The 23,417-nt window shown below is 38.7% G+C and overlaps 1 protein-coding gene across 2 annotated transcripts in view; it reads left to right on the forward strand.

Annotated features, from left to right (window-relative positions):
• Positions 1–23,417, forward strand: part of LOC109050208 (plasma membrane calcium-transporting ATPase 2-like) — a 158,707-nt gene that overhangs the window by 106,338 nt on the left and 28,952 nt on the right. The window contains exons 4-12 of one of the 2 annotated variants that reach the window (XM_042733524.1): positions 3,494–3,751; positions 6,442–6,567; positions 7,889–8,014; positions 11,676–11,708; positions 12,333–12,425; positions 13,828–13,869; positions 15,717–15,881; positions 15,964–16,178; positions 18,926–19,168. In XM_042733524.1, coding sequence (XP_042589458.1) covers positions 3,494–3,751; positions 6,442–6,567; positions 7,889–8,014; positions 11,676–11,708; positions 12,333–12,425; positions 13,828–13,869; positions 15,717–15,881; positions 15,964–16,178; positions 18,926–19,168 — 1,301 coding nt within the window. The remainder of the gene's footprint in view (positions 1–3,493; positions 3,752–6,441; positions 6,568–7,888; positions 8,015–11,675; positions 11,709–12,332; positions 12,426–13,827; positions 13,870–15,716; positions 15,882–15,963; positions 16,179–18,925; positions 19,169–23,417) is intronic. The other variant, XM_042733525.1, reaches the window with a different exon arrangement.

Here is a 23,417-nt window from a genome sequence, read left to right on the forward strand (position 1 = left end):
TGGTGATCATCATTATGCTGAACCTACCAAATGAGAAAGAGGTCAGAAACATGCATTTGTCTAAATCTGACAGAATTCTGATCAAATAAGGCATAACTGCGCGCGTGGTTTGGTGAAGTCTCAGGAGCGTGTGCAGCTTGCAGAGTCACGAGCTGTTATCTAACAGCAGCTCAGCACCGCGGACAGCTCCACACTCCTGCACACAGTGAAGAGATCCACACAGCTCTGTCCCTGCACCGCCATCAGGAGATTCCTTACTGCACAGCCCAGAAACAGACATCTGAAACCCACGCACAGCAATATTCATCAGAAGGCGGGGACAGATTTAAAGCAATAGCTCACCTGATGAATTACACCCCATCTTGTAGTCCCAAAACCATTCAACCTTTGATTTTCTTCTTCCAGTTCAAGATATTTATGGATTTAAAGTGACATAATTTTATAAGAAATTCTGCAACTGATCACCTTTTGTTTTAAAGTTTTCACTTTTATCTTCTCTAGTTCATTTGATGTAAAGAAAAAACTACTAAATTAATTTTAAAAGAACAACTAAATTAATTTTAAAAGAACAAACATTCCACTCAATTAATATGAGCTCATAAAAAGAATAAATAAGAGTCATAAAAGAAAAACCTAGAAAGAGCTTCTTTTTTTTCAATTAAATTTGGCATGTCACAGGACGTCAATCTTCACTCGTCAGTCTTTTATTTTTCTATTACATTTATTTGTTTATTTATATCAACGATTGTATTGCTTTATTTATTTCAGTGTTTATTTATATTTAGTCATTCCTATAGCTTTTAAGTAGAACTAACAGAAATGACCTAATTTATAAAGAAGTTAGTTAGGAGAGGAATGTATCTTTAAAAATAAAGAAATAATAAAACTTAGAATGGATATGCTCATAATAATAATAATAAAAATTCAATGCAGAAACAACAACAGCAGAAATCCTAATCAGAAAGTATTTAAATAAATAAATAGTTTTACAAAATCCAAATTATCCACAAAACACACACCAAAAATCAAAAACTCACAAAAATGCTCATCTCTCTTCTACAGATTTTTTTTTTTTTTTTGGGCTTATTTAAATTAACTGATTCAAAATTAATTTACAGTTTGGATTTTAGATCTTCTTTATGTATTGCAGATGATTATGGGAAATGTTGCTTATGTTTTGGACTCGTTCATGCACCAGGAAAGGTCTAATTAAAGGGATACTCCATCCCAGAATGAAAATTTTGTCATTAATCACTTAATCACCCCCATGTCGTTCCAAACCGTAAAAATCGTAAAAGCTCCGTTCGTCTTCGGAACACAATTTAAGATATTTTGGATGAAAACAGGGAGGCTTTAGACTGTCCCATAGACTGCCAAATAAATAACAGTGTCAAGCTCCAGAAAAGTAAAGTCGGCATCATCAGAATACTCCATCTGTCATCAGTGATTCAACCGTAACGTTATGAAGCGACGACAATACTTTTTGTACAAGAAGAAAACAAAAATAAGGACTTTATTCAACAATTCCTCTCCTCTGTATCTCTCCAAATCAGTGTAGCGCCATTTTGACAAATCTGAGCAGTACGCTCTTCTGTATCAGCTGCGCCACAAGGATACGTTTTTTTTTTTTTTCGTGTATTTACGCTTTGGTTTGTAAGCAAACAGCGCATCGACGTTTTCATCCAAAATATCTTAAATTGTGTTCCAAAGAAGAATGAAGCTTTCAAGGGTTTGGAATGACATGGGGGCAAGTGAATAATGACAACATTTTCATTTTGCTGTGGAGTATCCCTTTAAATTATGTATTATATTACTGTGTTTTATGCTCATAATGACATTGTTCCCTTAAAGAAGCTTAATGTAGTTAATTAAGGGTAGCTTGATTACATTCTAAGTAGTTTGTAGCTTTCCTCACATGGTTTTGTCATAAACATTAGTATGCAAATTGCACATTAATATGCATTATACACCTGCATTGGACTTTTAATGATCACTAACAGTGCGGCGGTAGAGAGGATCACAGATGTGCTGAGACGAGTCTATGGACACTAAGATCATGAGCTCCACTGTTTTTACTATTTTACGGTATTCCTAAATCAGTCCAGTGTAGGGACGTTTCTAATGGCAGGAGGAGGTGCATGCTATCATTTAGAGCCAGCAGAAGAAAAATTCACAGAGTTCACAGCAGAGTTGCTGAAGAATCAGAGAGCCAGCCAAACAAAAGTGCAAGATGTCAGATGTTGGGAACAGTGTGTATGTTAGCAGTTTTCCACAAACAGATGGTATTTTGTGTGTCCTTTTGTATTAAGCAGTAGCTGTGTCACTCTGAAAGGGGACTAATGCTTTCCAGCAATCAGGGTGTTCCTGTGCTTGCAGTGAATGCGTCTGCTGTTTTATCGTGCACAGCTGGAGCAGGACTGGCCTCTGCTGTAGACAGACTCCCAGCGGAGTCACTGCAACCCTCACACTACATCACTCCAGCAGGAAATCACTGGAAAGAATTAGACATGACCTGAATGTGTGTACATCATAAAACAGATGGATTTCTAGATGCATTTCTTCATCAGTCTGTGGTTTATAGTTATTTAGCCATGAATACAGGTATGTTACCCAGTTCAGATATGGGATTTGTCAGAATCTTTGTCAGTGTTTATCTAACATCATTCTAGTGTTATATAATATGCACTTAATGCATATGCAGTAATCACAGTTATTATGAATCATTGCATTTGCGCAATAATCTGCATAAAGTGCCATATTTAATCACACTCATGTGATTCACTCCAAGTGAAAATACTTGGGTGAATATGAAAAAGTGGCCTTTACATTTCAGTTTAATGAAAATAAATATCATTAACCAGATTCATCATCTATCAGGAATATCATTAACAATTATATTTACTTCCTGTGCCCTCATAAACCAAATGGTTTAAGCAAAACTTTATTATTATTATTATTTGAAAAATAATTTATGTGTCTTTCTTAGTGTGTTTTTATGTGTCTGTCTCTGTTTGTGATTTTGTTGATCAGAAATGGCTCCTTTAGCTCTCCATCTTACATTACAATGCAAAGATATGCAGAGACATGACATGAGAAGTGATGCTTTCTATGAATAGTGTTCAAATTAGAGCCTGGAACTCTTTAAAACAAAAGTGTTATATGAGAAGAAAAATGATTATTATTATCATTATTAAAAAAACTATAACAGCATGGGTGAAAGGGTTGCAAGTCTTCAATTCACCTCCACCTCTTTTGGATAAAACTGAATGCATGTTTGGTACCACTTGCTGGATTTTTCACTTTAAAAGTGCTTCAAGGTGCACATTATAACAATACTTCTGGTCTGGAAATTATACACTTAAAATTGTAAATTTACTTTGCTGATGTTAATAGACTACCAGAATCGTATCACTTTCTTCTGACAGCTGTTTGTTATGGTTAATGGGATTTGTTTCCACCAGAATGTTTAAATCTGGCCTTCCTCTTCCTGCAGCCTGTGGGACGGCGAATGCGGGTGCGGAGGATGAAGGGGAAGCGGAGGCCGGTTGGATCGAGGGGGCAGCTATCTTACTCTCAGTGGTCTGTGTTGTTCTGGTCACGGCCTTCAACGACTGGAGCAAGGAGAAACAGTTCAGGGGTTTACAGAGCCGCATCGAACAGGAACAGAAATTCCAAGTGGTGCGAGGAGGGCAGGTCATCCAACTTCCTGTGGCAGATATTTTGGTTGGCGATATTGCACAAATCAAGTATGGTATGTGTCCTGATTTTTATTTATTTATTTATTTTACTCTGCAGCCAGTGAGATTGCTAGCTCTACATTTATGTACTTTAGTTTAGCATTGGATGTAAGGCCCTGTTTACAGTGGTATTAAGATGTGTTTTGGTTGATCAGATCACAAGCATATAAGGCAAACTCATTCCGTTTACATCTGCTCTTTCAATCCATCTCTTTTGTCCACATGCAAACACTTCCCTGATTTCTTTAAGGGAAGGGTCTATAAGTGGGTGTATGCAAATAAGCTCATGCAATTTACACACAAACGTGAAAAGAGCCAACAGAAAACAATACGGAGGGCAGCAACTTTTGGTGTTGTCCACTTGTGATCGGATCAACAAAAATGCATCTTAATACCAGGTGTAAAGTTGGGCCTGCAGCAAACCATCAGAGTTCCTCCAAAATCCTCCATCTCCCCCAGCTCCACCTTTTTGTTAGATTTGCTACATGGTTTATGTACACCTATTCATGCAGCAGCGGCATGAACTAGATTAACAACCAACTATATTAACATTGTCATATCTTATTAACATGTTAAAACTATCCCAAGTACTGTCATGACTTAAGTAGTTAATTCATATAGTATATAGTACAGTATACATGGGTGATTCTTCAATGTTTATGTCTTCTAGAATACAAAAAAAAAACCTTTTGTGTGGTGTGACATGCTAAACTCCATCTAAAACCATTTTAAATAGTATTGAGCTCAATCTTTTTAAATTGTCATTCATGCAGCTTTTATGAGCTCATATTAATTGAGAGATTACATAAAATATTTATACTACAATTCATGTCATACTACAAAACCATTTAAATAATTTATTGAAGACATAAAGGTGATGAAAAATTGTTAAAAACATTCTAAAAAATACTTTTCAGTTGCAGTATCTACAATATACACATTATTCTTAAATCTTAATAAAAAATAAAAAAAAGTCCATGGACATTTGTCTAAATCTATAATATGCATTAACATAGATGAAATGTAGTTTTAAGAAGTTCATTTTTCAGGATTCATAATTGAAGGTTCACCCATATGTAATTTGAATTCCACTAATTAAGTGGTGTGTTATCAAGAGAGCTTTTACACATGACTGGACATCATTGCTGTGCGATGAAGCAAGAGTGATCTGTGTCATTAATTACAGTTTGATTATGAGAGTTGGTCAAGCTGATCAACACTTTCTATTCCGGAGATTTTATCAAACTAAAGGGCTGTGCTGGTTCTGCAGTGTCGGGGAGGTTCCGGTTGTTATTTCGGATCTCCTGAACAAGTAGGAGGCAGATAATGTAGCTGTTGACAGTGACGGAAGCGATCCTGTGGGTGAGAGTGTTTGGCAGGCTGAAAGAGGGGATCCATCTCCTTCACTAGTACAGTGATGGTTTGCAGTCCCAGGCTTACCGTTATTTTTGAATATGTGTGGGAGTTGATATGTTGCTTTGCAAAGATGTAAAATGAAAGCAAAATTATCTCTGAACGAAATGACATTCTCTTGATATATAAAACAACAGAAGGGCCAAATACTAAACCCTGGGGAACACCTACAATATAGTGTTGCCTTATTGAGCACAACATACTGCAGGCCTTGTCATTTTCATATTGACTCAGTCAGGGCTGTAAAGTCAGAAATATTGGAGAGAGATTCTGTTGTGAAATGCTTGACAAGTGCCATCTTAGAGGATCAACTTTGGAATTCTTTGGAGACAGCAATATTGATCCAGACTTGTTGTTTGGAGAAACTGAAGGGATTATTGGAAGGAACACAATGGAACTACGAAGAGCTTTGGAGATTAGACTCTGAAATATGCTCCATTCCTGAGTGGCTAGCTGTGTTCAGAAACAGTTTTGTCCCTGTTTTGTCCTTGACCATTAGATTTAACAAGTTAAGCTAAAGAAAGTCTCAGGTATGCTTGCTTTAGGTCACTTTGAATATCATGCACAAGATCACATTTCCCCCCTTTTACTAGGGCATACTAACCCTTACACTAATAGAGAAAATACATTTACAGTTTTTTTAATAGAGAAATAATTCCTCAATATATAACTTTAAGACTCCTAGAGTTTTTTTTTTTTTATCCCGTTGTTCACTCATAAAGCTGTTAGCCTGTTAACAGCTGCTTATATGTCCCAGAGTTCATCACTTTGCCCATATAAATTGGAGATTTAAAGACATTAAAGAAAAATGAAGATCATTTAAAGACATTATTGTGACACCACTGACCATATACACAGTGGCTCTAAAAATAATTTATTGTTAGTTTTGTCATTGATATCATCATTAGTCTGTGACTGAGTTACTGTAGCAGTCAGTCAGTCCTTCTGCATACATTTTTTAATGTTTCATCTATGTTAGACATACATCTTGGCTGTTGTGTCCCATATTGCTGTTTTTTTTTCAGCACTTCACACCTTGAGTACTGTACTTTTAAGATGCTGTTGTGTTTGATTCTGTTGCGCTCGTCCATCCAGCTGTTTCATTAAGCAGTGCTGTTTGGATGTATCCTCATTCATTTTGCGCTGTTGCTCTTATTAAGTGTGGTTTGGTGAGGAGTGTATTTGTTATGGGTCAGAGTGCAAGGCTAAATGTTTTGCATTTAATTCTTCTAAATTGACAGCCCTAATCCTTTTGAATTTTCATGAACTAATGCTGAATTTCTGTGCTCAGGTGACCTGCTTCCAGCTGATGGGGTCTTGATACAAGGCAATGATCTGAAGATTGACGAGAGTTCTCTGACAGGGGAATCTGACCATGTGCGCAAAGCTGCAGATAAAGACCCCATGCTTCTCTCTGGTGAATGCCCTCTACTGCTGTATTTATTTGAATGCTGTGAACTTCTGCACATAATACATATTAAAGGGCTACATATACTGTAGTGAATTAAATATCAATTCAGTGGATTATTGCAGAATGAAGACGTTCTGATCGATTTTATTGGTTTAATAGTCAATATGGTCAAGACCTCTGAGGTAGGACCGAAAAAACCTGGGACATGCTGTCATTCATGTGTTTGAACTAGCAACTAGCTTCATGCTAGGATAATATTATTGAATAGTTTATTAAATGTATCTATTAAAAACATATAATGACACCAAAATATAGGGTCAGATTTACTAACATCTTGCACCAGCGCAAACTGTCTTTTGCCGTTAAAATTGTACTGTCAGGATTTACTAAAGAAGTGCAGTGAAGAATTATCGCTGAAAAGGCATGAACACAGTTATTTTTGTGCCTGACCTTATTGAATATGCATTTGTAGGAATTTCCCTTTCAGACGCAAAATTTATTGGAGGAGAGTATTCAAATTAATCACACAACGCGATTTACTAACATTTGCGCTCGTCAAATTACTTGCATTTGCACCATTATTTAATGCCCCAAAAAAGCACATCTTAAACTATTGTGGGTGATTTACTTATGTGCCTGCGTCATAAGTAGATCACCCGCACCTGATGAGCATCGGCTCTGCTTATTTGCAACTACGGTAATTTGCGCTGTGCTTGGTATATTGTGTTGGTCGATATGTAAAGCTGACCACACACCAGAGGATTTTAAGGCTGATTTGCAACCCCCAAGAAATCCTCTATTGTGTGGTGTCATTACGATTATTTAACTGCTAAGACGAAGCATCCCAAAACTCTTTTGATCTGGTTGCCTCCGACGTGATACCCGCTATAGCCAATGAGAGCGAGCAAGCCTAACTTACCAGATGTTGCATGCTTCTACAGCTGAAACTTGGCAGCCTCAAACATGCCACGAAATCAGAATACATCACACATATTCTTTGATTTGCATGTTGTCAGTAAATCACCCGCAGAAATTTCAATGCCAATAAGGCTCTCGTGCTAATTTGCCATGTTTAGTAAATCTGGCCCATAGGCTATTCATTGCCAACTGCATTTATTTTTATGCAGTGTTTTAAGTGTTTTTTTTTTTTTTTTTTTTTTTATGTACTTTGATTCTACAACAATTTTTTTTTTCACAAAGGACAAAAGTGAACTAGTCCTCTGTGTTTGCTTCTTGGACACACTGTGTCATTTGTGCTGAGGTCAGAGTGGCCTGCTATTATTTACAGTTTCTCCATGACTTACTGCTCGGTTAAATGAATCTCCAGGCACCCATGTGATGGAGGGCTCGGGTCGAATGCTGGTCATGGCTGTCGGAGTGAACTCTCAGACTGGGATCATCTTCACTTTGCTCGGTGCTGGAGGAGAGGAGGAAGAGAAAAAAGAGAAGAAAGGTGCGTAACTAAAGCTTAGCTTGGCAAAACCTCTGCCCAGGACATTTCTGTACATGTAATTCCTGTCAACTGATAAGCAGCTATTATTGTATAAAAAATATTTAGGCTTAAATTTTATTTACATCTATTTGGATTACTCAGTTTTCTGTACTCCCAAAAATCGTGCCATAGTTTATTATCAACTTTTTGCATCTATATGCTTTTATTTAAATCATAAAATCATATAAAAAAAATTCACTTATTCACTTAAAAAAATACACTTATTCAAATTTATTAGAATTGACATAAATGTGTTCATTGTAAAAACGAAATTTATTCAGTTAACAAGTAACATGGTTAAAATATGGCAAGCTGTGGAACAAGCAATATTTAATTAGTTAAAATGTATAAAACTGAAAATAATTGGATTTATTGTTTATAAATATGTCTGGTTATTGCGTAGTTATATCACAGATTCAGTATATTAGTAAGTTACTAAGTTAAACTGAGACAAATATGCATCATATGCATCGTCTCAGTTACGTATGTAACCCTTGTTCCCTGAAGGAGGGAACAGAGACATCGTCGTTGACCGCCAAATTGGGATCTCGCTTCGAGAGACCAATCTACTTCGAGTGTAAACTAAATGAACCAATGCACATTGGCATGTGATTATTGCATCCAGCTGCAGCTGATCACAGCATGAGCATAAAAAGGGAGCAGGTGCAACGCAGCCGAGTTGGTGACCTGGCCACTCAGTGGTGGTACAGCAGCCGTGGAAACGGGATGTGACTTCTCCGTTTCCTCCTTCAGGGAATGAGGGTTACATATGTAACCGAGACATTCCCTTTCAGTCGGTCACTCTCGACGTCACGATGGTGACCAACGAATTGGGATTCCCTACCAAAGCGCCATGGATGCTGCCCCTTCCAGTGCCCTGTGAGAGCCACCTGCACCTCTTTTTGGTATAGCCTGGGGCTCACAACAAGAAGACCATTCATCATTGTCGTAGCACTGCCCACTCAGTGAGACTGGATAACATTGAAAAAATTTACCCGTTCCACTTGGAACAGGGACGCTACAGAAGCCTCATCCTTTCTGAAGGAGGTTTCGGAAGCAAGTACACATATGAACATCCGTTTAAGTGCTTATGGAAAATTGGAGGTGATTGTAACCCTCTTGGAAATGACAGAAGTCTGCAAGGGAAACACGGGTTATGAGGCTATACCATGGACTTTACACTTATGGGATCCACTTAGGTCTCACATATGGAATTAAGTCTTCTACCGGTTCTCAAGGATTCATCTTCTGCCTGCCAGCCTCCGTAACAGAAAAAGAGCTGGTCTGAGGTCCTAAAGCTTTGTGTCCGGACAACGTAGCATCTCAATGCCTGGACGGGACAGAGCAAAGCTAGGGCTGGGTCTGCCTCCTCTGGGGGCAGCACTTGCAGGCTCACCACCTGATCCCTGAAGGGAGTAGTGGGAACCTTGGGCACATAGACGGGCTAGGGCCTCAGGATTACTGGGAGTCAGCCGGCCCAAACTCTAGGCACGAATCGTCGACCAAAAATGTGTGCAGGTACCCTACCCTCTTGATGGAGGCCAGTGCAAGCAGGAGCAGAGTTTTCAATGAAAGAAACTTTAGTTCGACTGACTGCAAAGGCTCGTAGACAGTGCTCTCGACAAAGTGATGGTGTCCACTACCTCTTACTGTAGGTCACCAAGAACCTCTGCATCCCGTCAAGGGACCAGACATGAAGTTTCCAGCGGTCTGGATGCGGGTGCCACAGGGTGCCCCATCTCTGAGTCAGTAGATCCTTCCTCAGAGGAGCATTAGTCCGGGGAACCAGGTCTGAGTGGGCTAATACGGCGCCACAAGTAGGACCTGCTCCTTGTCCTGACCTTGCGCAGCCTTTCTGCGAGAAGGCTCACTGGGGGAAACACATACTTGCGAAGGCCCCACGGCCAGCTGTGTGCCAGTGCGTCTGTGCCAAGTGTTCCCTTGGTCAGGGATTAGAACAACTGGCTGTGAGAGGTTTCTGGAGAGGCAAACAGGTGTACCTGAGCGAAAACGAAACATCTTCAAATAAGCTGGACCATCTGGGGATGGAGTACCAAGAATCTACAGGGAGCATAGCTCGAGACAGCTCATCGGCCTTGAGGGTTGATGTACGCAACAGTGGCTGTGTTGTCCATTCGGACCGGCACGTGCTTGCCTCATAATCGCCATTTCAGACGGTTCAAGACAAGGCTGGCTGCTAACAACTCTAGGCAACTGATATGCCAATGCAGATGGGGGCCCGTCCAAACCCCCGACACTGTGTATGTGGCCGCCCAGCCGGTGGTGGAGAGGCATCCGTGTAAACCAGGGCAAAGCTGGAGACCTGTTCTTGGGGCACTCCTGCCTAGAAACATAAGATCTTACCACGGGGTGAAGGTTTGGCAACAGGCTGGTGTAACTTGGACCCGGTGAGTGCCGCGCTGCCACGCCCACCTTGGGACTCGGCCATGAAGCCAGTGCTGAAGCGGTCTCATATGCAATATCCCTAGCGGTGTAAGTGCCGCTGCAGCTGCCATATGCCCCAGGAGCCTCTGAAATAGTTTCAGTGGGACCGCACTCCTGTCCTTGAAAAAATTCAAGCAGGTCAGCACCGACCGCGCACGTTCCTCTGTGAGGCGTGCTGTCTGTTTGACCGAATCCAACTCCATACCGAGAAAAGAGATCCTCTGCATCGGGGAGAGTTTGCTCTTTTCCCAGTTTACCCGAAGACCCAACAGGCTGAGGTGCCAGAGCACCAGGTCCCTGTGCTCGCACAACTGATCTCGAGACTGTGCTAGTATAAGCCAATAGTCGAGGTTGTGCAGCCTGACAACCCACTCGACACGGGAAACCACCACCGCTGAAGCGCCATACTGCCAACACGAAGAGCTCTCAAATAGCACCTCAACATGCTTGTTAAGTCTTCTTCTCTCAATAGAGTAGTCTGGAGCAGAAAGGTGTGATTGCTCGGCTTCGAAGTGAAAAGCTGGTATGCGTTGCACCTGCTGCCTTTTTATGCTTACGCTGTGATCAGCTGCAGCTGGATTCAATAATCGAATGCCGCTTGTTTAGTTTACACGAAGTAGATTGGTCTCTTAAAGCGAGATCCCAATTCGTCGGTCACCGACGTGACCGACTGAAAGGAATCTCAAGTTTATTAGTATGCTAATCTTAAAACAGTATGATTCTAAAAGAAGGAAATTTTATATACGTAATTGATGAAACTCTCCCTGTGTTGTCAGAACATTTCAAGTGAAAAGTAAATGTATTTACTGTTGCTTATCAATTTTTTTTTTTAAGAATTAAAATGGTGCATAGCTCATCCCACAGGTTTGATACCTCAAATTGAGGAGTGTGTGCCATTTCGATTGGACTAAAGAAAACCCTAGCAGCACCCTGCTAAACACCCAAGTGGCGATGAGTATTGTGCAGCAGAGACAAGTTTCATTGGAAAAAAAAAAACAGCAGCTCATTTTGTCCCAGTTATAGTCTTCTTTGGGGTAGCATGTATACTGTCATTTTCCCAGTGGCTGCTTCAGACTGACACTTGAAAATGTGCTGTTTCTGGTTGGGTAGCATGTGCTGCCCACACCGTTTGTCAGCATAAGGCCTTATGTGTGTGTTATTCTGCAAACCGCCACAGGTCAGGCTCTGGAGGATGGCCATCACCTGGCAGGTAGAGTATGAATCTCTGTACCCAGGGATATCTGCAATAATGCTCATTTATTACCCCACTAAACCCGCTCTGCCCTCCCGAGCCCCGCTTTAGTAACCGCGATCTTTCACTTAAAAAGACGCTCTTTTTAAGTATTTACAGAAATGCATTTCATCCATGATCCCGCACAGATGATGATTAGGAGGTTGTGATGTAACCCCACCTAAGACTGGATAGATTGATTGCGGTTTTGTAGCCTGGGGGTCTGATACCCTACAGCTTGTAGAGTGTTGTGATTGAAGCACTTGGATTTGATTTGGAAGCATGTGTTTATTTGGTTGTTTTATTTTTTGAATCACCTGTTGAATCATTTACTTACTTGGTAGCAAGTAACATAGCAATTGGAAATTTTCTCTCAAATGACGGGTATCTGCCAGCTATTTGTACCATTGATCATTGTGTCCTTTTGTGTCTCGACTTTGTTTTGTCTACCATATTATGTGTAACCTGTCTTATGTTTCAGTGTTTTTTCCATCGGTGTCATTCTTTTAACGTCGCCTTTCAGCTGACAGCAGTATATTGAGAGATACTAATCGTGGTATCGACGCTTTTAACCATGCTACTTTTGTTCATTATTATGGCTAGACTGCTCCCATCCCTCCTCACACCCCATCGCAACTATAGCTACCGATGGTGCGGCAAGCGCAAATGCCCCTGGTAATACCAGCCTAGTCAATGGTAGGTTGAGCAGCCCTCCGCTGTCCGTCCCTCACTGGCTCCGTCTCTCCTCCTCCTCCTCCAGTTGTCTTGATCTTCCTCTCCTGCTGACTGTGCGTTCCTCTCAGTGCATGTCACCTCTAATCTCTCACTCCTTTTCTGTTCTCCTCTCTCTTCTACCCTTTTCCCTTTTGTTATTTTATACATATGCCAACAGCAGATTGTTCCATTGGTTGAAATTGCTGTTTGACAATTACCAGAGTAGTCGAGAGACTTATGCATTTATTCAAAGAAGTACTGCACCTCAACTAATTTTAAATTTCAGTCATTTGAGTTTCAAATAGGAGATTTTGACTTATTGTGTAGTGTTTTTAATATGTTGGAAAACCATTTATAACACAAGTGTGTATTGTAATATGGTTTGATGTGAAATATAATTGAAATTTGCGATGTTACAACATGATTAGTTTTTCATTTGTTAAATTGTAGCATGCATATACTACTGTTCAAAAGTTTGGAGTCAGTATTTTTTTAACAAATACTTTAACTCTGCAAGGATTAATTAAATTGATCAAGTCTTGGCAACAAAGACTTTTGCATTGTTACAAAATATTTCAATTTCAAATTAACAAACCATCGAAAAATTAAAAAATAATGATAGATAGATAGATAGATAGATAGATAGATAGATAGATAGATAGATAGATAGATAGATAGATAGATTGATTGATTGATTGATTGATTGATTGATTGATTGATTGATTGGTTTTGCGTGTTTGGTTGCTCTTGTTCTTGTGGTGAGTTGGCTCTGTTCTCTGCTCCTGTGGTGTCGCATGGCTCTTTCTCCTGCATGTCCAGTAGACTTGTGCTGGTCCTCTAGTCCTCATTGTGTTGAGTGTTTCTCCTCCATTTCTCCTCCATGGAATATCTGAATGATTACTACATAGTTCTTCCACTATGACAAATCATAGTGACACACCTAGAAATGACTACCAAGTGTTTAAAATGTTGTGTGGATTCTACATATATTAGATATTCCATGGCATTTCTGTCAAAAAAACAACATGAGAACACACAGCTGAACTACTTTTGTTTGAACAAACACATACTGCATATACTTCAATATCAAATACATGTATTCAAGAAAGTAATGATTTGTAACATAACATTTACACCTTAACAGAGTAAATAAACTCAGCTGATATTTTATGTGACTGATCAATTTGATTGGACCAAAGCCATAACGCATCTCAGAAGTTTCATTATGAAACAACTCATGTATGTGACTCACAATGATGTTGATAAATTACTCATTCTCTGTCTTCCTTTTTCATTTGATTTCACTGTAATGTCCATGTGATGAATGTTTTATCGTCTGCTTTCTGTTATTTTTGTCCTGTGTCTGCGGATGCCTTCATCTTAGGTAAAATGCAGGATGGAAATATGGAGAACAACCAGACCAAAGGTAACCTGCTTTCACTTTACCGCTGGTTTGAGCGCTCACCATTATTTTATTCCTCCTTTCCTTTGGCGGGTTCAGATGTCAGCTTGTCTGTTTGTGCTGCTTCTCATGTGTGCGTCAGGGTCTCTCGATAACCTCACACTTTCTGTCTGTGTCGAAATCTCGGACCATTTGAATTCTTAAAGGATTTTTTAGTAATCTGTAGCTTAGCTGTTTTTGCTCTTTGGTTATTTAGAGGTGTCTGTATATATCAAATAATGGTGAAAATAAAATGACAAGAGCAATGTGTTTAATTGATGTATGCAGCCAGTAAATGATTCATTTTTTGCAACTGACTTTACTTTTATTATTAAATAATTTGCATTTTTCAGTAAATTTGCTCTTAAGTTCATTCTCATGATACAGTCTGGTTAAAGCTAGTTTCTGATCATTTTTAGGTCTCCAGAGTTGCATGTATGCAAAAGGTTTTACATTTTATAATTAGTCCATGTGTGGATATTCCCAACATGAAAAACAGTTTGAATAAACTTTATGTTTGAGTAACTTTGATTGTGAGCTCCATTTGCAGTATAAATGGATTAAGACAGTAGATATTAAACAGAACTTCTGTTTACCGTAACAAAGGTATAATTAAATGTGGAGCTATCACTGGTTCATATAACTGGGGGTGCACTGAACATCTTTTAAATGTGGCAAAAAATCCACAAGAAACGTCAAGCAGTTTGTATTTTGTAATAAAAGAATAGTTCATCCAAAAGTAAAAACAAGCTTCTCTTTTCCATTCAGTTACAGGGAATCATTCATCTAATTTGCAGCACCTACGTTCTATGATATAATTAATTAAGTCTTGGCCTACATTTTTTGGTTTTGTTTCCTGTTCAACAGCCATTTCACTAGCATGTACGTCAAAATTAGCAAGAAAAGTTGGTCCCAATTTCCATATCATGCCATTTTTAAGGCATTCTACACTAAAAATCTTGACATCCTTCCTAGATCTCCTCGGTGCATTTGAAGGAGTTAATGAAAGAAGTAGCTATAGCTATTTTTCTTTACAGTCAACTCAGTGACTCACTGAAAAGGACCAAATTTCATTCTGCTGTTCAGAAAACTTGGAATATACAGTAGCGTACAAGTCAAATGGACCACAGTTATGATACTTTTATGAAGCTTGTATACGTATGTTTTTTTTGTTTTTTTTTTTTTACATGAAATTCCCATTCATTGTAATTGTGTGGAAAAGAATAATCAGGAAATCTATTTAAGATTTCTACTTGAGGCAAAATGAGGGTGACTGATGGCAGAGCTTTATTTTTGGGTGACCTATCCCTTTAAATAAAGGGACTTCAGGATCCTTTGTCCCATATGAACTTGATACGAAGTGTCTGTCATCAGATCCCATGAAACGTTTTTTCAGTAGAGCAGACGTGTCTCAGTCATGTAATGATACCATGATTGACCTCTAATTGAGTTCCTGGATAAATGTGAAATTCATTCACCAGCTTGTGTTCCCTTCGAGACAGATCAATGTAGATATACAAAATAACATATTCATTTTGTAGCTTGGTGATAACGTATTGCCTGAAGATCTTATGAAATACTGAAAAAGTGGTGGCTAGTAGCTCAGAATGGTCATTCATACATCGCATTTAGTCACCAACATGTCTAAGTTAGTATTAATACACAAACAAACATAAAACAAGCCAACAGCAGAGTTTAAACCATGGTTCTTTTCTTCTGTGAATCTCTCACAATGACTACATGGCCAGTACAGTCAAGGTCCAGCTTTAGCTGTAGAAGTGAGCAAAGGTCAGACGCCCATAACCCACATGTGTTTCCCGCGATCATTACAGTGAAGAAGCAGGACGGTGCTGCAGCAATGGAGATGCAGCCCTTGAAGAGTGCAGAGGGTGGAGAGGCCGATGACAAAGAGAAGAAGAAAGCCAATGTCTCCAAGAAGGAGAAATCCGTTCTGCAGGGAAAACTGACCAAGCTGGCCGTGCAGATCGGCAAAGCAGGTGCAATGTGTTTTTAGGTTGTTTGGAGCATCATTGTTTTATTATTGCACTAATGCAGTGTTTGCTGTGATCTGGTCCTCAGGTTTGGTGATGTCTGCCATTACAGTCATCATCTTGGTGCTTTACTTTGCAATCGATAACTTTGTGCTCCTGAAGAGGCCGTGGCTGCCAGAGTGTACGCCGATCTACATTCAGTATTTTGTCAAATTCTTCATCATTGGCGTTACAGTGCTGGTGGTGGCTGTTCCTGAAGGCCTTCCGCTGGCTGTCACCATCTCTCTGGCCTACTCAGTGAAGGTACATTTGTTCCACACGAAGAACATTTTGACTGTACCATATTGAGATCTGGTTTAATAATTTGATATTACATGAACCCAATGAACCCACTCAAAAATCAGTAGTTTTATACAAAATAATTTTAGGAGCTTCTGTTAACACATTTGCAGAACAAACTGTATATTCTGCAGTATAGAACTGTAATTTACAAATATGGTAACACATAACATTTAAATAATGCAATAATCATTAAACAAGAGAAGACGTAACATAAAACACAAAGGTACATAACTGATATCAAAAACTATTAAGAAACATGATTATTTAAACAAAATAATTTAAATGTGGAGTGTCACGCAGGGAATTCTGTAAATGTCAGTTTACATTTTTTTGACTGTAAATGATGTTGATTTGTTCTTTTTTACTTCTAAAACCTGTACAATTAACAGCATTTTACAGTAAAATTACATAAATTGTCTGGTTGGATCTTTTGCAGTTTTTCATTGTATATACGTAGTATGGGAACTTACTGTTGACCTATTAACAGTTTGTAGATTTTTTTCTCTCCATTGTGTATTTACAATATTTTACAGTTAAAATGGCACTCATTTTTTACAGTGCAGACAGCAATTTTAGGCATCATATATATATATATATATATATACAGTACAGGTCAAAAGTTTGGAAACATTACTATTTTTAATGTTTTTGAAAGAAGTCTCTTCTGCTCATCAAGCCTGCATTTATTTGATCAAAAATACAGAAAAAACAGTAATATTGTGAAATATTATTACAACTTAAAATAATAGTTTTCTATTTGAATATACTTTAAAAAAATAATTTATTCCTGTGATGCAAAGCTGAATTTTCAGCATCATTACTCCAGCCTTCAGTGTCACATGTAACATCCAGTCTATCACATGATCATTTAGAAATCATTCTAATATTCTGATTTATTATGAGTGTTGGAAACAGTTCTGCTGTCTAATATATTTGATGAAGAAAAGGTTAAAAAGAACTGCATTTATTCAAAAAAAAAAATAATAATTCTAATAATATATATTCTAATAATATATTTTCTTTACTATCACTTTTTATCAATTTAAACACATCCTTGCTGAATAAAAGTATTTATTTTATTAAAAAAAAGAAAGAAAAAAAATTACTGACCCCAAATTACTGACCAGTAGTGTATATTATTACAAAATATTTATATTTTAAAAACATAGCTTCTTTTTTTATTCATCAAAGTATCCTAAAAAAGTATCACATGTTCTGAAAAAATATTAAGCAGCAGAACTGTTTCCAACTTTGATAATGAATCATCATATTAGAATGATTTCTAAAGGATCATGTGATAATGATCCTAAAAATTCAGCTTTGCATCGCAGAAAGTAAATGATAATTTAAAGTATAATAAATTTAAAAACAATTATTTTAAATTGTAATAATATATCACAATATTAAATTTTTTTCTGTATTTTTGATCAAATAAATGCAGGCTTGATGAGCAGAAGAAACTTCTTTAAAAAACATTAAAAATAGTAATGTTTCCAAACTTTTGACCTGTACTGTATATATATATATATATATATATATATATATATATATATATATATATATTTTTTTTTTTTTTTTTTTTTTTGGGAAACCTTTACTCCATTACAAAATTACATGAATGGGATTATTATTTTGAATGAACCCATTAAAACAGTTGATGATTAAATCATATTGGACAACTCATTTGCAATCATATCAGAGAGATTTTTATAAATATTAATCTCATTTCTGCTTGCCTCCAGCAGAAAGTGACTCCCACATCCTGTGCTTCTCACTTTAAAGTCAGCATAAAATGGAAATTGATTTGAGACCGATTTTATATGTGCATTTGTTTTATTTTATTTTAAATATTTGACTTTATTGTTTTGGTTACACTTTATTTTTAGGTGTCCTTGTCACAGTGTAATTATACATTTGAGTACGGAGTAATATTAATTAACTACATGTACTTACTATGTGGTTAGGGTTAAGGTTTGGTTTTGTGTTACTTGCATGTAATTATGCATAACTGTACTTGTAAAATGTACATGTAACGTGTAACAAGGACACCTTAAAATAAAGTGTTACCCTTGTTTTTAATAAAATTTCATAACTTGTCGCTTCCAATCAAAATGACAGACAGTGCAATGCCCACATTTCAAAATCCAATCAACAAGCAGTGTGTAGATCCAGCTGTGCGCAATATGCTGCTCGTGTTGAAATTGCCAGAATTTTGTGCTTTTTGACTTTACAGTCATGTCTGATTACTTCACAACATATAATTACAAATTGGAAATACTGAATTTCATCTCTGAAATGTCTCATTTGATGTTTGCGGTGTCGCATAAAAACAACCAAAATGGCAGGAACTTCAACAGGTAAAAGTCACTGGGTAGCTATTATGCATACACAGATGTATTTTATTACCAACAAAGCCACCATGGATCTATCTAGGTAGAATTCCAAAAATGGCAATAGAAATTATTTTAGAAATAAATGTTCTCTGTCTGTCTGTGTGAACAGTTTACAGTAGAGTAATTCCAATTTCTCAACTACAGTTGCAGCCTTTTTATGTCCCATTTCAGTTAGAAGGTTATTTATGTCGACTGGTACTCATGTTGGTAGAGGACAGAGCAGTTTTAGACTCTTTCAGAAGATGTTGTATTAGTTAGTTATGTGGTTACGTGAAATTTAAATATGACTATTTTTTCTTTTGTATGTGCTCATAGAAAATGATGAAGGATAATAATTTGGTACGCCATCTGGATGCTTGTGAGACCATGGGCAATGCCACAGCTATCTGCTCAGACAAGACTGGCACACTGACCACCAATCGAATGACAGCAGTGCAGTGTTATGTGGGCGATGTCCGTTACAAGGAGATACCAGACCCCAGCTCCATCCCACCCAAGACTCTGGATATACTGGTCAACGCTATATCCCTCAACAGCGCCTACACTACTAAAATACTGGTAAGACATAGAAACCTACAGCTGTTTGGCTAACACTGGTGTTATTTCAGCAACAACAGCTTTGCGACAATAGATTTTAATGTTAACATATAAGCACAAGCTAATACTTATATAGACTGCCTGGCCAAAAAGTTGCACACTAATATTTGTTGGACTTCCTTTATCTTTGATTGCACTGTGGCATTGTTTGGACAGCCTTATGCAACATATCATGTTCCCTGAACAACCCTGGATTATGGCCATGGGATATATCTACTTTAAGACATGAAACGCTACACATTGCATTAAAACAAACTGTTGCCAAGCATATGCCAGAAACATATGAATTCAAGTCAAGTTACCTTTTATTTCTATAGCACTTTATAAAATTGTAATATGTCAAAGCAGCTTCACGGTGATAAACCACAAAATAGCTGAATCTGTTATGGAAACTCAACTATGGAGACAATTCAGATTCTTCTGTAAAGCAGCTCTAAAAGACAATATCTCCAATAATGACCCAATCATAGACTCTTGAGTGTTTGCTTATGTAATCCAAACAGTGGCTTTTTTGACCAGTCAGTGCAATAAACTAGGGTCAGCAGAAACGCATGAAACATCATCCTCATGTCAGTCAAATCCTCCAAGACTATGGCTTTCTTTCTTCTGTGGAACTCAAAAGAAGATGTTTAGCAGAATGTGCATTCTGCTCATCCTCTAAAAAGAAAAGAAAAGCACCATAATAGCATCACAAAAGTGACCGCATTAGGTAGAGTGCTGCTTACACCTATTTGACAAACGATCATTGAAGTGAATGAAGGTGTTCAAGGTCAAGGTCAAGAGGCATTTATTTGTCATTTGCATAGTTAACACTGGGGAAGACTGGGCATTGAAATGCTTGTGACGAGGCTCAGACATACAGTGACAATAACAAGACCTAAAAGACATAGACGTACGTGGAGAGCACTGAGATTTTTGAGTGACTTCAGTGCCCATAGGCAGAAAAGACACGGACAGAGCATTATATACAAATAAGTGGCAGAATATGAGAGTTTGTACGGTCTGAGCAAAAGCATGTATAAGAAGTAACATGGATAACACAAAATAACACAAAAAACAACAAAGTTTGCACAGAGCGCTCGTCAGCGACGCCATCGTAGCGGCACGCCGGAAGTCAATTTTGTCTACACTGCTCTACACTGCATCAGTGTCTGTTTACTCTAGTAACTGAATCAATGATTTGGTGTTTCTGATGCCACGCTCACCAGTTGAGCTTCAGCAATATTAGCCAATATTTGCTTCTTCATTACTACCAACATCAATTTTCGAGATGGCTAAACTCATTGCTGTTTGAATTGCAGTACCTTGACAGTATGGTTGTTTCCGTTTTATTTAAACTGAACCATCACATTCAGCATCACAATAAGAAAGTAATATCTATGAATTCCAAAGGAGGAAAAACAATTCACAAACCTTCAGTGTTTGTTCAAAAGACAAACAGACTGCTCCGACTGAACAGAAATCACTGAAGGTGTCCTACATAGAGTCACCCAACAATGAAATCCTAGCTTACTGGAATCAGGCCTTCTCATGTATACGTTTCCATATGTGCTGTGTGTTCTTTGAGGAGCAAGAACGCTGCAGAATAATTGCTGTGTATTTTGGAGCACCGGTTTGGGTTGGTTTCCAAAAATGAGCAGTCTGTAAGGATACAGTTGAGACAATGAGACAATGAAAATTAGAACATCTGAGTTCCTCTAGGTTCTGGGAGCTGAAATCAGATCTGTTCCGTATCTCGGTTTAAGAAGCATAGGACCTGAGAGCAAACCCACTGAACCTAGCACAGCACACTAACACTACTTACAGAACCCGTCCCTGGAGACCAGTGCTGAGAGCTTTCATAACCATACAAAGTAAGACTTGGATAAGCGTATCATTCCAGACGTCTTGTTTTAACACAAACTGAAATGAGCAGAACTCTTTCTCCCTGGAGAGATCCCCCAAGCGACTGTGCTTTGCTGCTCCATTATGTAATTAATGCATGAACTTCTCCTCACCCAACACTTGAGAGCTCCTTCAGCAAACTTTCCAAATACTCTTTCCCATCTCAGTGCTTCTGCATTTACGTTATATCGGAATATCGTGCTTTTAGGTGCAACATCTTATTTGCACAGTTTTACCAACAAACTTTTAGCATTCAGAATTTAGAGTGGTTATGAAGCGTTTCTCAGTAGTACGAGCGGCCACGAAAGAGTTAGTGGAATCCTGAAATCGGAGTAGGACACACAGTACAGGTGATGCTGCTGGCATGTACACTGATACTTCAGCCGGTAGTCTGAGCTCTGCGGAGACTTCCTGTCGCACTGATCTCAGGTTGCTTCTACCACCTGTTCCATCAGACCTTCTGGCCCTCTGATTGGAGAGGTCGGGTCTGACACTGATGTCATGTTCCCGGGCTCCCATTAATTCTTGATTGGAGGTTACATGTCCGTATGCGGCGGTGTGTGTGTGTGTTTGAGGACTGTTCAGTAGGTCATCAGCTGTAAGCTCTGGATTCTTAGTTACATTATAGACAGATGCAGTTAGCCTTTCTTGCATCTTTTCAAAGGTTTGTTTGAGCACAGAGTATAGGTTAGCGATTTGTTACATGTGTTTTATTCATGCTTGATGTGTTTTTAATTGGCTTCTGATTGGGAATCTGGGAACAGGTCCATTCAGTGACTCCGTCCTGTCAAACTGGACCATAAGCCAGATCAAACCGGAATAGCTTTTAGTCAAGACCGACTTGGCAAAGTCGCAGTCTCTTCCATAATGTATATTAGGGATGAGAGATTTTACTGTCCTATGGTGTTTAGTTCCATTCCCGATCAAAGACACCTTTCTGTAATTTTGAAGCAAACTTTTGTTGGGTCCGAGTCCACCTTGTCGAGGTCAAGTCCTTATCCGATCGAGTTCACGTTTGAGACATTCATTAATGTCTTCATGTTGTTACTGATTTTTTATCTTTCATGTCCAAAATGTCTGAGTCTGTGTCTGTAATTATCCAAACACACCTGCCTGTAATTTTCAAGCAATCCTGAAGACTTAGGTTCTATTTCTCAGATGTATTTGATTAGGGTTATTGAGTTAAAGCGAGTTCTCAACCCCTAGTTTTACTGTCTGATACCATTATTAAACCATGGTTTTCTAAGAGTTATGCTTAGACAAAACGTCTGCCACTGGTCATATGTAAAGTTGGGGTACTCGATGCCAGACTCGGAACCAAGTCTGGACATGAGTGCAAATATGAATGAATTCGAATGACTCAAAACATATTCAGGTAAATTTAAACTTACTGAACTTACTGGACTTGGACCCGACACTAGTCTATATTCTGGAAAGAATACTGCCCTGTGAGACTTCTCTGCTATTTTGGGAGCAGATTTTCATTGTGCACCTGACAAGGTGAAATATCTTGCTGTCTCGTGTTTGATAAGTTGTGACTCATTTTGGGCAAAGTCGTTTGTCCGGCTGCAGCCGCTCCATGTGGCTCAGGGTCTCTGCCAAAGTCTCTCTGCGATGCCTCGGGCTGCCACTCATTCTTTTTAGCCAATCAGCTTTGGCAAAGTGCTCACCTCATGGCCTGAGACAGGGGCTGTCACTGTCAGTGCAGGTAACACTGTGAAATCAAAGAGGTGCTATGAAAATGACCTTCTAGGGGACACAAGAAGGTGTCCATCGCTCCTGTGGTGAGAAGGAGAATAGATCGAGGGCCCGTGTGGAGCGCAGGAGCCGAATAGGGCCGTAAAGAGGAAGTAGCGCTGCCAGTGCATGTTTTGCCATATGCCGTGGTTCGTAGGAGTGCGTGCTGACCAGGGAGAAGACAGCTGTTCAGGAGAGCTTTGCGTGCCAGCGCCTCTCCGAGGGGTGCTATGAAATCCGCATCAAATGCATGAGCAGTCTTGAATGACCCAGGTGAGCAAACACAGGATACTTTTTTAATGTAATTTCTCCCCCTGAGGTACACTTAGTGAAGTTAGTAAAGTTCTTGTGGCAAAAACGTAATTTAGCTTTAGTTATAATTCTGTTTTTCCCACCCCCTGTCCACCCTGGGAATTAAATGGTCCAGTTTCGATTACCCAGTAGGCCATTGACGTGTAAACAAGCCAGTCACAGTCTGATGCCAGAAAGTTGCAAGACATAAATCAAAATGTGTAATGTGCACTGGCTTTGTTTCTCAATTTCTCCACTACAGCTTACAGAAATTCCACTTTATGCACATTGTGAGTCA

Source organism: Cyprinus carpio, chromosome B11 (assembly GCF_018340385.1).
Source record: "Cyprinus carpio isolate SPL01 chromosome B11, ASM1834038v1, whole genome shotgun sequence".
NCBI classification, from domain to species: Eukaryota; Metazoa; Chordata; class Actinopteri; order Cypriniformes; family Cyprinidae; genus Cyprinus; species Cyprinus carpio.